We start from the raw sequence: 13,551 nt of genomic DNA on the forward strand, positions 1-13,551 counted from the left end.
CCGGACCGCTCGGGCTGTGTCCCCCCGGCTGCGGATCAGAGAGCGGGTGTGGGGGGGGTCTTTGTCCCGTTCCCCCTCCCCGCGGTCACAGCGCCACGTACCTGCGGGGGCTGTCAGGAGACGTTCCAAACCCACGCGGGCGCGTTGCTGCGGCACCCGCGCCAGGGGATTAGCACGGGGGTTGGACTGGGGGATCCCCGAGGTCCCTTCCAGCCCGAACTATTCTGTAATCCCGTGGCCAAACCACCCCCCGGGCCCCTCATGGAAGATCCTCATCCCGAGCTTCCAGAGAGGGCCCAGCGGGTGCCAGAGTGATGATCTCTCTTAGGAGAGACTGCAGGAGCTGGGCCTGCTTAGTCTGGAGAAGATGGATAGGGGGTCTCATTAGTGCATATAAATATCTCCAAGGCACCTGTGAAGAGGATGGTAGTGATGGGACAAGGATTAATGGATACAAAATTAATGAGTACAAAGTGAAAGAGAGGAAATTTAGATATTAGGAAGAATTTCTTCTCTGTGATGGTGGTGAGGCACTGGAACAGGTTCCCCAGGGAGGTTGTGGATGTCCCAAGGCCTTGAGCAACCTGGTCTAGTGGGAGGTGTCCCTGTCCATGGCATGGCATGGCATGTCCATGACTCTCTTAACATTATATGATTCTATGGTACCAGACTCTTTTCAGAGGTGCCCAGTGACAGGACGAGGAGCAATGGCTATAAACAAAAACACAGGAAGCTCCACCACTACATGAGGAAGAACTTCGTTACACCGAGGGTGGCAGAGCGCTGGAACAGGCTACCCAGGGAGGTCGTGGAGTCTCCCTCTCTGGAGACATTCCAAACCCACCTGGACATGTTCCTATGGCACCTGCTCCAGGTGGATGGACTGCATGATCTCCAGAGGTCCCTTCCAACCCCAACCATTCTGTGATTCCAGAACGAGACATTTGGTTACAAAACATGTACGAAAACAGGTTTTATTTCACAGCATCTTAATTTCACAGAAAGAACAAAAAGAACCCAAAAAAACAAACTAGGCTACAACTCAGACATTTAAATAATGGAGCATGACAAAACCAGAGCAGTATTGTTTACAGGAAAATGTACAGCCTCTTATCAAGAGAGTTCTCCATGCTGAGCCACCCCAGCAGCACCTTCACACAGCAAAAGACCCCCCCGAACATAAACCTGTTTCTCTTCAGAGCAAGAGGAGTTTGGCTGTGAAAACGTAAACCGGCAGATCTGGGTTTTATTTTGGGTCCCACGTTGAGTTTACGAACAGAAAACGTACTAATAGTCCTTTGCCACATGGTGGCAGCTTTTAGGTGAAAAGAGAGAGATTCCCCACACAGGACTGCGAGCTGCGCTCTAGAAATGGGAAAAACCAACACACAAACACACAGAGCTGGTGTGTCTCTGCAGAAGGGCTGTTTCTGCACAGACACACAAGGTGCCTGATGTACAAGCCCCAGGCTACGGCTCTGGGCAGCATCACCCCAACCCCAGGCTCTGCCAGAGACTGGCACAGCACTCGCTGCCCTGCGTCATCTTTGGCCTGTGCTCCCAACAGCTTTTGAACTCAAGTGTGTGCCCAAGCCAAGTTTTAGAATAACTATTAAGACAACATTCAGCATTCTGTAATTTAATGCTCCTTATCCTAATTTGTTCTCCTGGAAGAAAACAAAAGCTTGCTGGTTTGTGACGTGATTCTGGGAGTGTAATTACAGCCCAGATGGCCACTTCAACTAGACAAACTTCCACTGAATAGAGACTGCAAAGTGTTGCAAACCAAAGAGCAGTTTTTTCCCCTTTGATGGTGAGAAAGGAAAGTTAATTTTGTTACGTAAAACTCTTTATACACTAAACAAAGAAGTTCCCAGAGAAAAGATATTTTCTCATTTCATTCATACTAACCAAGCTTTTCTGGAGACACCCTGTGAGAAATTTCTTTGCTCAGTTGTACCTCTGTCCCCTCCACAATGCCTTGAGGAAATGTTGGACCACCTCAGCTGTCTCCACCACTGTTTGCTAATTTGGAGGCTCATTACACACTAGATGTTTAGTACATCACTATTTCTGCATGCAAGCACAGTTATATTCAGTAGAAAGTTTAACTAGTAGGCAATTTTTTAAACCTTTTAGAAGATAACTGGCAAGCTTATTGTCTAAGCTATTAGCTACCTTATGGAGACTGGAAAATCCTTCTGTGTTAGAGAAATCACAAGCATATTAAATTTTACACAAATAGTTTGAAGCTACATACAGCTGAACACAGTTACAAAAGAGATAGTCACTGTAACTATTATATATGAAAAATACACTTTGAACCCTACTCAAAGAGGAAGGGGCTCCAGTAAAGGTTGCTGCAATTCTAATGAAGCCAAATTAGCTTCAGACAAAAGAAGGCTGAAGAGCAAAGATTCAGCCTTGGTTTTGGCTACGACCAACATTTAATACAAGGAACAGGAATTTACATTACTTTACATGTTAGATAGCAAGTCCCTGACCTCAGCACAAGGTCTGGTGTTTCATTTAGGAGTCAAACTTAAATTACAAATTTCTCAGTCCAAATAGCCAAGTATCAGTTTTGTTCCTTGCAAACGGACACAGTTACTTATAATATTGCTTCAGAAAATAAACCCAAGAGCCAATACCACAGAAGGTTCCAAGTACAATCAAGAATTCATTCCCAACCTGGATATTTAAAAAAACAAACGAAGGAATAGCCAATGTTCAGAGAAGTTATTTAACCTGTGCGTACGCTTTAGAGCGCTGCTGGGCACCAGCTGGTGGCTGCTCAGATGTGCAAGAAATGCCAGTTTTATGAGGACCATCACAGTGATGCAACGCTTGGAAGAACCGAGTAAAAAAAGTAGCATTTTAAATACCGAGCATGCTTTGTTTCATTGGCTTCGTTTGGCAGCAGTAACTCTATTGACTTCATACTTGCTCAGAGCACATAAGACCATATATAATACAGTCATATTAAAAAGGTGCTTGTTTCAGGCTATGGAACAGTGAAACAAATAAAAACCCTAAATGATACATTTGACAGCAAATTGCTCTTAGTCGAGCGCTCATCTTCCACTGAAGAGTGAATTAGGACGGCAATCACTTCCCAGCTACCTTGTTCAACATGTGCTACTTCACGACAGATTTTCAAACCACCTTTCCTTTTTTAAGTGAAATGTGTATTTTTAAGGTATTAACAGTAAATAAATTGGAATGGAGTAATTTCAATCTCACTACTTACGGATCTACAGAATCATAGAACAGATGCCCTGTGTATCCTTAGTGCAGATATACTGGAATTGTGTTCCTTGTATGCAAGGCCAATGCAGGTAAAGAATAAATGGCTATACAAATTCAGGATTTCCCACTAAATAACAGAACTAACTTAAAAAGCACTGGTACCAGACCAGTCAGTTTTAGGCACATCTTTAAAAAAATAAAGTATGCATTTCATTAATGTAAAAATGCAAGAAGATTCTTAGAAATATCTGAACTTTATGGTGCACTGGAATGGAAGTGATGCTTCCCTTAGTTTCAAGGAATAGAATAAATGCTTAAAAAAAAAAAAAGGAAAAAAGAACCAATACCATAGTATTCTTCATAGGGAAGAGCAGTTTTAGTAAAACCAAAAAGATAAATAAGGAGTAATAAGCAGCCGTGACAGCTGACTGGTGAATATTTGTGCTTTAAACGTCCAAAAGAAAACAAAAAGTTCATTAACTCTTCTCGTACCATCCCCCAGGCTTGGCATCCGTGTCCACAACACACAACTGGACAGTTTGACAACACCCTCCAGCCTTCCAAACAAGCTGGAGCCGCGGCGGGACGCGCACGGCGAGGCCAGTGGCACCTCCACCAGCAGCATCCAGGGATGCGATCCCTGGCACTGCCAGCTGCCAGCTGGGAACGGAGCTTTGGTTAAGACTGTTGTGTGAGCCGTCTGTAATGAGGTAAAACTTGGTTTTCAGGAAGATAAAGAGCCAGTTCCAAAGCTACAAGGACGGTGAATTCGAAACCGATGAGATCCCTTCTGTTGAATCTGAATCTCTCCTCTAGTTTCTATGACAGTAACAAAACAAAACAAAGGAGGGGGAGGAAGAATCAGTTAATCCAGATGATTTTAAGGCACTGCTAAATTAAGTCAGCATAAAACAGGAGTCAGCAATGCATGGCCTGAGCTGTACCTACAGAATCAAAATGTGTTACCAGAGATCAGCTTATCAGCTCAGCTGTGACACCCACACAACGGTTACTGCTTCTCAGGCAAACATATGCAAGTGCAAAAATAACTTTACTGTAGGATCAGTAAGACATTAGCCTGCACCACTCAGATAATTTAATGAATTAAAAAAATAAATCAAGGGCCCTAATGAGACACAAAATTGCCTGGAAAAGCTGGTCTTAAATGCAAGCACGCGTTGCTGAAAATCTTGGCTTTAATGTTTGTCTTCACCTATGAACTAGAGAGAAGGTTCTGACAACACCTGGAAGAAGTCTGACAGTACTTACATCTATAAGGTGTTTAACTTCGTGTTTCCTGAGATCGCTGCTGATCTTGGCTGCGAGCAGAACGCAAGCACCAGCACACAGTTTGCGGTTCTGTTTGTTGAGTTTGCCTTGGAGGACGAGCTTCTCAAAGTAAACATAAGCCATGGAGACAGTAACGGGCTCCAGATTGCACTCTTCACTCAGGTTTCTCATCTCTCTCTTCAAACTGGGAATAGGAAAAAAGATACCCCCCCAAACGTGACAGCTCTTACGAAATGCTCTAGAGATACTGCAGTACGGCAACTCAGAGGAGCATGTGGGCAAGACTCCTATGTGGAAAACCATGACAAGTATTATCCTAGAGTGGAAAAGTCCAGCTGGCAGCAAGCTGGTGCTGCTGCACACCCTGATTTAACCTGGCTGGCAACATCCACTGTGGTAGAACAGTTTCTCATCATCTGCCCAAAAACTAGGGCTTAGCTGCCTCACTGACACACAGGCTATTGCTGTATGATTCCTTCTTGGCTTACAAAATGGTTTGTGATTCATATCATGAGACTGAACCACTCTGACCTACAGAAAACCACATCAGAGCTGTGCAGATCACAGCAGTTGCTGTGTAGAGACCTGTCTACTACACACCTTGTATAAGAGCCAGGTGTGAGGGCGAAGGCAGTCTGGTTTACACACTCCCCACAACAGCCAGCCCTTCACCTCAGCATTAAGGTAGACCTGGAGGCAGTGGTACCTCTCCTGGCTGCCACCCACACTGCACCTGCAAGCTCTCTGTGTGAACATATTACTCCAAACAGCTACAAAGAGGAGTATGCAGGACCCTGGCTCAACACAGACTGCCCAAGCAAACCTTCACCTGGAGCTGAGTTACACCTGGCCCTGCTGATTCAGCAGAATCATGTTTAAGCTGCTATTTCAGCAGGCCCTGACTGCATTAATCACCCTGTAACACCAGCAAGATTACAGCTCTCTGAAGATGCAACAGTGCACCTTGCTGAGGAGTGCCCAGATACATTTACTGGAAGCTGAGAAATTCTGCATGACATTCACAAAATGTTTTTCTTTACCAAGACTCCCCAGATCTCACACCCTTTATCCTAGAATCTTGTTAGAGGCCATTGTTATCAGTGAGTCTGGTAATTGAAAGGCAAAAATAGCCAGAGGGCTCAGAAGCCAATCCAGTTGGAGTGGAAGTGCACTGCAGCCAAGCAATCAGGTTACAAGTGTTTGTTTCAAAGCTGATGCTGCTTCACTGTTAATTGGATGGTAGTGTTAGTACCCCCCAGTAGGTGAAACAAAACCCTTCTAGGTGGAACTGTAAAAACCAACTGCTAGCCCTTCTCAGCACCCTAAACATTCCTGTACAGGGCTGTCACTCAACAGTCAGCTCAGCTGGCAACAGGAGATTAGTGTTTAATCATATATGCTATTAATAGATCTAGTATTTGCTCCATACAAGTGGAAGATAAAAGCAGCCTCGTGCAGTGTAAATGATGTTCTCATTACTCAGTGCTTATTTCTTACCTCCTAATTTTGCTCAGTGTCAACTTAATATGAGGAAACTTCTCTCTAAAGGTTTCATTCATATCCTTTTTAAGGTCTGATGGTTTCACATATTCTATGACTGTAGTCTGAAACACAAGAGGCAAAATTTATCATTTGTCTTGTGAACAGGACTGACAACTGAAGAAATCTTCCAAGGACACTAATGCAAAGGCAAACCTGAGTTTTATTATTCACAATTTAACATTTCTGAAATGTCCTAAGGTTAATTGATCATGTTGAAGCCCAACTACAGACAGTCTTAAACTAGTAAGCAAATGATTACAAGAAGTAAATGACAACATGAAGATAGGTGCCAGGTTGGCCCTCAACAAGTTCACTGTACAAACTCAACTGTTTGTAGTTTTCCTAATCAATTATCAAAAAAGACTCAACTTCTTCTTCCTAGAGGAATTTTTCTTCCTCAAGCAAATTCTTTATAGGAGGATCTTCCAGGCACTCACTTGCTCCCCTGTTCAGGAGTGCCAGTCACTCACCATGTAAGAGGCAAAGATGAGAACACGTTTATGTTTTCCACAGGGCCACTGAGGATCATCCAGAAGATTTGGATCATACTCTGCAGCTTCCCCAGCTTCACTTCCTGAGGGAATAAGGAAAGCACATTGGGTCACAAGATACAGAGCTTTAAGTTCCCCGTTTCCTCTTTAAAAAAGTTTTCAGGCAGCAAACACTAAGTGTTGACAGATCTCACATAATATGGGTAAACTTCAGCTACAGTCACACGTTTGCATTCGTAAATATACCAGTCAAGTTTTAAAATTATTAAAAAAACCCAAACAAGCTCTTTCTCGACCATGTGCCTGATGCACCATTTCAGACAGTGCAAACTGAGTTTGCCACCTACAAATATACCCAGTAAACAAGAGCACAAGACTGAATTCTTTTGCCTATATCTAACAGACAGCAGAGTTGTCAGGTTTGCTCTTTTACACGAGAAAAGGGACTCTTGGCACAAACTCTTTGGCTTATGCATAGTTCCTGTGCTAGAAGGCAAGGAGAACCACCCGGATCCATGTACACCAGATGTTTCTTAGTGAGTAATATAAAACTTTACATTTCCAAGGAAAAGCTTTGTGCTCCTTGAATGGCATAATCAGAACTAGGGCAGATATATGGAGGATGTAAGGAACATGTGGAAGTCTCACTCCTAAGGCTCATCATTTAGACTTCACTAATGAGCCTTCTTTATTAGGCTCTGCTAAAGCCAGTCTCCTTCCAGCTGCAGCAAATCCATCCCAATAACGCACCGACCTCTTGCAATTGTCTCAGACAGATCTGTGCCTTTTCTGCTGTGTGCATGAGAGATGACAGAGCTGGTGCCTGTCCTTACCAATGTCTGTCCCTGCTGGTATTGTTTTTGCTGTCACAGGTTTGTATCTTGATCCAGGAAGACTCCGTGGAGCACTGGCTCGACACGAGGGAACAGCACCGTAGCCGTCGGCTTTGCGAACAACCAGAGCATTGGTTGGGTACAAGAATTTTGCATAGGACACAACCTGAAAGAAGAGAATGTTGTAGTAGTTATGGGGGGAAGTTTACTGAAAAGCCTATTTCCAGACATCTAGGATTTTCCAACTCAGAGAGCCCCTGGAGTTTGTACTTGGGAGTTGGAACCTTGAAATTGTGGGACAGGAAGAAAGGGAAAAGTTGGATGAGGTATGCCTTGTTTCCACAGCTTCAGAATGGAAGTGTTTTAGGAGATTTGGTGGTGTGGCAAAGGGGAGAATCACATCAGTAAAATTCTGGCAGAATATAAATTTCACTAAAGGGGTTTAAATTTGACCCATATTTCTATCAAAACATCACTCACATGTTGCCCAAGATAGCAAAGTCAAATCAGTTCTCCAGAAACAGAGGCAGAAGTGATCACAAGCTTCAACAGCCTTCTCAGAAGAAACATTATCACAGGCCAGAATTTCAAACTAAGGATCTAAAACTTCCACTGGCGTGAAAAGCCATAGCTTTCACTTCATGGATAGCAAAGCGCTGCATAAATTAAGTGATTTGTCCCAGTATGAAATGGTTCCAGGGTGAAAATATAAGTGTCCTTACCTTGCCATCAGCACCCAGCTCTACTCCTTCCAGTCCAAGCACCATCTCAGTGGAGACTGAAACTCCCCCAGAAGGATGTCGCTGCTTCTGTCCTTCCATTTTCAGATCACTAAATGCAGGTAAGAAAGGGCACTATTACAGAATGCAGTATGAGCCCAGTTTCCTCTGTGGCAAACCCCAGTTCCATTCCCTAGATATAGCCAACAACCAGGTCAGAGTTCTCTTGTGTGGGAACAGGGCAACCCCTCAGTCCCACCTCAGAGAAAGCATGAATTTTTAACTACTCTCTTCAGAACTTGGAGTTGTTAATCTCATTTTAATGCAAATCTGTACCAATACACCTACCAAAACTTAACTTTCTGATATGGTCTTTCTGCACAAGACCACACCGTTCCTAACACACTAATGCTCAAACACCTCACAGCAAACATGATGTACATTACTAGCTTTCCAGGACTAGAAACTTGCCTTTCAAGTGCAATTTCCCAACCCCTGTGCACACAAACTCAAATTAGTAATGAAGCTGCAGGACTTAGTGCCAGCGATGGCAACACGCGGCTTTGTCACTGATATTCCAATCCAAAAAAACAGCTTTCAGTTGAAGAACTGCCCAGTGCTCAGAACTGCTCTGAAATAGCACCAGCAACCTTGCTGCCTTTCTATTATGTGAGGGAATATTTTCCCATCAACTATTTTTATAGTGATGTATTTGCATACAATACAATTCCCACCACTAAGCATCCGTTTCCTTTGTCCGTAAGTTACGTACAGGACAGAAGTGACAACACAATTGTTTTGCCAGAATTGGATCAGAATAGAATTAGTATTTTCTATGGTATATTTGCAGATTGCAGATCTTCACAGAATCAACTTAAACTTCACAAGGGACTGAGGAGAGATGCAGGGAAATCCAGTTTGCAGATTTTGTTTCTCGTAAGTGATCAGACTGACAGTTGTATATAAAAATATAATCCAAACACTAAAAGCAGTTCAAATCACTCTAAACTGTTTCTGCTTTTCTTAGATTGCAAATAGTGACATTCATGGCTTAGAGCTGAGAAAAAGAAGAGCATCTTAAACTTACTTAGGTGTAAATTCACTATAAACCCCTGAGGGTTTCCATTGAAGGCAGCAGCATCCTTCCCTGATGCTCCCTGTGCGTTTATGCTCATACCATTGTTTGTGGCACTAAAGACAGCTGATTTCTGACCACTTTAGGAGTACAGAAAATCCTGCACAGCAACCAATCACACCATCTATTCAAAGCTGATTTCAGAGATTTTACAGGACTTTAAAATGTCAGTAAACACTGGAAGAACAGTTTACCTTTTCCACTATTTTTCTTTTGAATGAATGCTTTGACACCGTGGCAATATCTGCTTTTACAGCTCTGACAGCAAGTCCTTGTCCTTACCCATGAATGGTAAGTTAATTAACTTCACCTGCTTCAAAACAGGAGCCCTGTCTTTTGAAACAACAGACCAGACATTTCACAAAGCAGTTCAAGAGACTCACCTGATCCGTAAACCCTCCCCGTACGGCAGGATAGAAAAAGCCACGCACAGTGTTCGTTTAGCACAGATTAACACTATCCTGTAAGCAGATGGGAAAAGATCAGAAGTTACAGAGCAGCTTTTTATGCAATATGAACACAAGACTCATCTTGTCTTGCTCTGCAAGTCACATAGATCTTGCTATGTACGTTATGTTTTCAGAAAGCAGCAGAAGAGCAGAGGTTTCATGCTGACCCTGCAGGTCCTTGGGGTTAAGCTCTATATAAAACTCCAGCCTTCAGTAAGTGCCATCACCTTGGGAACTCCTCAAAGGAGAGTCTTCAAATATATATCTATATTTACGTAATTTTTATATAAACCTTGTGGAAAGATGTAGATAATATTTTACATTTAGATGAAACCTCACACTTCTGTTAATAATAAACATGAACACAGCCTCCCCTTTCTCTTCTGCTCAGCAACTGAGCCAAGAATTCAGCTAAACCAAGTCATTCTCCTTAAATCCTCCTCAGCTCTGACCTCTCTGTGTGTGAGAGATAAGGAAGGTGTTAAGAGAGAATGATATAACCTCCTCCAAGTAGGATGGCAGAACCACCAGTGTATTGCTGCAAACATTGCAGATATGAGCACCTAATGCCTTTGACAGAAGTCTGTATAAAACTAACAAGGCCCCAAGGACATCCCCTTATTCCCCCTGATATTAAATATCTAGCTCCATAGAACTGGAATCTGATTCTGGGCACATCCTATTGCACCTGAGCACAGGGGGAACCTTGATCTCCACAAGTTACCTGCTGTTTTTGGTGTCATACTGCCTCATGTTCTTGATGAAGTGCATCTTCTTCAAACTTTTGTGTCTCGGAGACCCAGATATATGCTTGGTTCTGCAACGATAAAAAAAAACAAACAAAAAGAAAACCCCCAAAATCTGTTAAGTGCTCCGAAAAAAAAAGTCATGCCAGTTGTATGATCAGATGGCAGCACTAGCATGCAGGACCTCAGATATTGGCATGGAAGAGGGTGGAGGGAGGAGAGGACTGCATGCAACGAGTTGAGATTAATGCTGCTTTTGAAAAAAGTACCTTCGTACACTGGCATATTCCACTATGTCTTCTAAAAAGTCTAGAGAGCAGCGCTGGGAGATAAAACGCCTTCTGTAAAATGTACAACACCACGAAGAGTGAACAATATTAGTTCATGGCCTCTGAGTTTGTGAACTGCAACAGATCTACGAGCTCTTAGGACAAATGGCAGGTTTTCTGGAATTTGTTGTTGTTGTTGTTGTTGTTGTTGCAAGAGTGCTTAACTAAGAGTCTGAAGTTCCTAAAAAGGCCAAGAACTTGTCTCCCCCTCCAGGACCCTTGAAATATGTATTTACACCAATTTCATTAACAAGAGCATTCACTGCTGTCCACAAAGAGGAACACCTACCACTGCATTAAAACATCAAAAAGCTTCCAAACACCGATTTAAAATCTGACAAGAAATGTCGCAAAAAGCTCCCCTCATCAAAGCAAGGGAACAAGTAATTTTTAATTAATTTATGTTCAGACATAGGTATATCTGTATGATGACCAAACATCTGTGTGCCTTCTCAATTCAGAACCCTTGTCTCCAGCTGCAGGAGTCAGCAGACTGAGAGCCTGTAGCTGCAGCTCAATAAAACCGACAGATCTCTCCGGAAAACAATAGAGAGGGTTATTAGAGGAAGCAAAAAGTATTTGGCACACATCTGAAGTCCCAGAATGGAAGATGCAAGAATAATAGTAGGAATCATGTGAGTTAGTGCAACAGTAATAGGATATTACGTTTAAGCAAAAAAAATAGACTTTGCCAAAGTAAGATACATTATTTTTGTCCAAGTGAAGTCCTTTGTTAGCAGAGATTTACAAATGAATTGTGCAACTATGACTGCAATTTCCATAGAACAATGCACTCGGATTAAACTGCCACCAGCAAAATGCTGACACCACAACTGAGAATCCATATTTTCTACTTTTTTTTAAGCATACATTGTGCTACACTTTTAGAACAAGTCATGTGTGTTCAAATCCAAGGTTTTCTTCCCAAGTGACACAGTAACTCAACTGCCACGAAGGTCAGTGTAGAAGCAGCACAGGAGACAAAAGTTGCAGGACTCTGGTTTGACGAAATCTACTTATGACAAAAAAAAAAAAATCAAACTTTAAACTGCATCAGAGCAGACTCTCAGCTGCTCAGGCATTCTTAAAAGAAAGAAAAGCCCATGACTCAAACAGGTAGGAGGATGAAAAATTAGTGTCCATTTCTGTAAACACAAGAGAGGTAAATCCTCCCACAGGACTAACACCTTCAGTGTTGCTAGAAACAGCCTCCTACAAATCAACAGCCATTAAGGTGCTGCTGGAGAACATTCCTGGCACAGCTTCAACACCCTTCACCAGCACTTCAGTTTTAAAATTATTATTGTTCTTTTGCTTTTCAACAAGAACAGCACAGGAGCATTTAATGCTTTCACAAACATATGGTTCTCTAGTCCACCTTGCCATCTAAAATGCAATAAAAAACCCCTCACAAAATGAGGAGGTGATCACAAACCTCCTGGCACAAAGGTAGCAACATCCACAGATTTCCTCCCCTCCCAGGGGAGACCTGGCTGGATGGAGACAGAAGGACGCCATGTATGGCAAGCAAAGGGAAAACACAGTCAATGCCAACAGGCACTGGTACAAAAAAAGCATATAGTTCTGTAAAAGGATGCTGCTGGAACAGGATGGATTGGGAGAACCATGGCTAGAGCCTCACTAACTCCACAGTGCTGCAGATGCAACCACCCCCAGTGTCAGCACAGGATCTCCACGGTGGACACCCATCCAGGGTGTTACACTTCTGAACACCGCCCTGTTTTCTCAGTAACAGGGACAAGAGTGACAAACACCTGAGCCTGCTGCTCCGAGAGCATATCTGGAAGTAAAACCCTGATGCAGCAAAGGGAAGATCCCACCCCTTGACTCAGAACCACAATGACTCATCCCCACTCTGCCAACAGGAAACTTCATTTTTAGCTACACTTGTAAATAATTTCTGTCCTCAGCGAAGCTGTCACCTTGAAGGAGTCCCTGATGCTAAGCATGACATTCTCCCTCAAACCTCAAAATAGAGTTTACATACAGACCTCTCACCAATCCAGAGAACCTGAAATAGTTTCTATGCTCAATCCAACATTTTACAGCAACACAGCACCCTCACCACAGTCTGAGACTCGCTAGTGCAGTACTTGGAGTATGCAGCAAAATTTAACACTTTTTGAGTAGTCTTATAAATACACACACACATCTGCTTTAGTTTGAGTGTTCTTCTCATGCCACCAACTCACACTTGAACAACAGGCTGCACAGGATGGCTCCAGTGACTGCCAGCTTTGATGACACAAAAATGTTGAATCACCTATCCCATGCTAAGCAGCTTCATCTGGGATAACACTTCTTGCTTTTGGCCTGATCCACTGGAATTCAAAGGATTTTAAGTAGTTTACACAGTGTGTCTGTTGCTAAATGCAACCTAAATACTAAAGATACCAACATCTCTACATATGCTGAGTTACCTTACACAAACCCTTACCCATGTGCGACCTGACAATTAGAAATTAAAGTAGCCAATGTTAAAATGTTTATGGGTTCCATGAAGCAGGCTGTAATTCCAACAGTACCCTAAAGAAAGTTCAAACGTGCCTGTTTGCCAGTACGAGCTGTTGCCCTGATAAGCTATATAGGGTTTGGTTGGTTGTATGTCCTTGGCCAGGAGTCACTTTCGGTTGCTTCCCTTTGTTTCAGGAGCCAGTAAAGGCCAAAGCAGGACCCTCCTATATCATTAAAAACAGCAACTGTGTTTACACAGCCAGCACCTGTAGGGGACCCACCAAGAGAGAAAA

The 13,551-nt window shown here is 43.0% G+C and overlaps 1 protein-coding gene across 2 annotated transcripts; it reads right to left on the reverse strand.

The window, feature by feature from the left end:
• Positions 1 to 964: 964 nt before the first annotated feature.
• Positions 965 to 11,006, reverse strand: CABLES2 (Cdk5 and Abl enzyme substrate 2). 2 transcript variants are annotated; one of them, XM_018073833.2, is made up of 9 exons: positions 10,724 to 11,006; positions 10,433 to 10,525; positions 9,643 to 9,720; positions 8,128 to 8,236; positions 7,406 to 7,571; positions 6,552 to 6,655; positions 6,037 to 6,143; positions 4,519 to 4,723; positions 965 to 4,068 (listed from the first exon to the last, which is right to left on the reverse strand). In XM_018073833.2, the coding sequence occupies exons 2-9, from the start codon at positions 10,477 to 10,479 to the stop codon at positions 3,928 to 3,930; spliced, it is 957 nt and encodes a 318-aa protein (XP_017929322.1). In that variant the 5' UTR covers positions 10,480 to 10,525; positions 10,724 to 11,006; the 3' UTR covers positions 965 to 3,927. The 2 variants fall into 2 exon arrangements, with proteins under 2 accessions (XP_017929322.1, XP_017929323.1); XM_018073834.2 differs by having other exon boundaries at positions 10,433 to 11,006.
• Positions 11,007 to 13,551: the final 2,545 nt, after the last annotated feature.

The sequence above is a fragment of the Manacus vitellinus genome, unplaced genomic scaffold (genome assembly GCF_001715985.3).
Source record: "Manacus vitellinus isolate BGI_N305 unplaced genomic scaffold, ASM171598v3 scaffold_26_pilon, whole genome shotgun sequence".
In the NCBI taxonomy this organism is placed as follows: domain Eukaryota; kingdom Metazoa; phylum Chordata; class Aves; order Passeriformes; family Pipridae; genus Manacus; species Manacus vitellinus.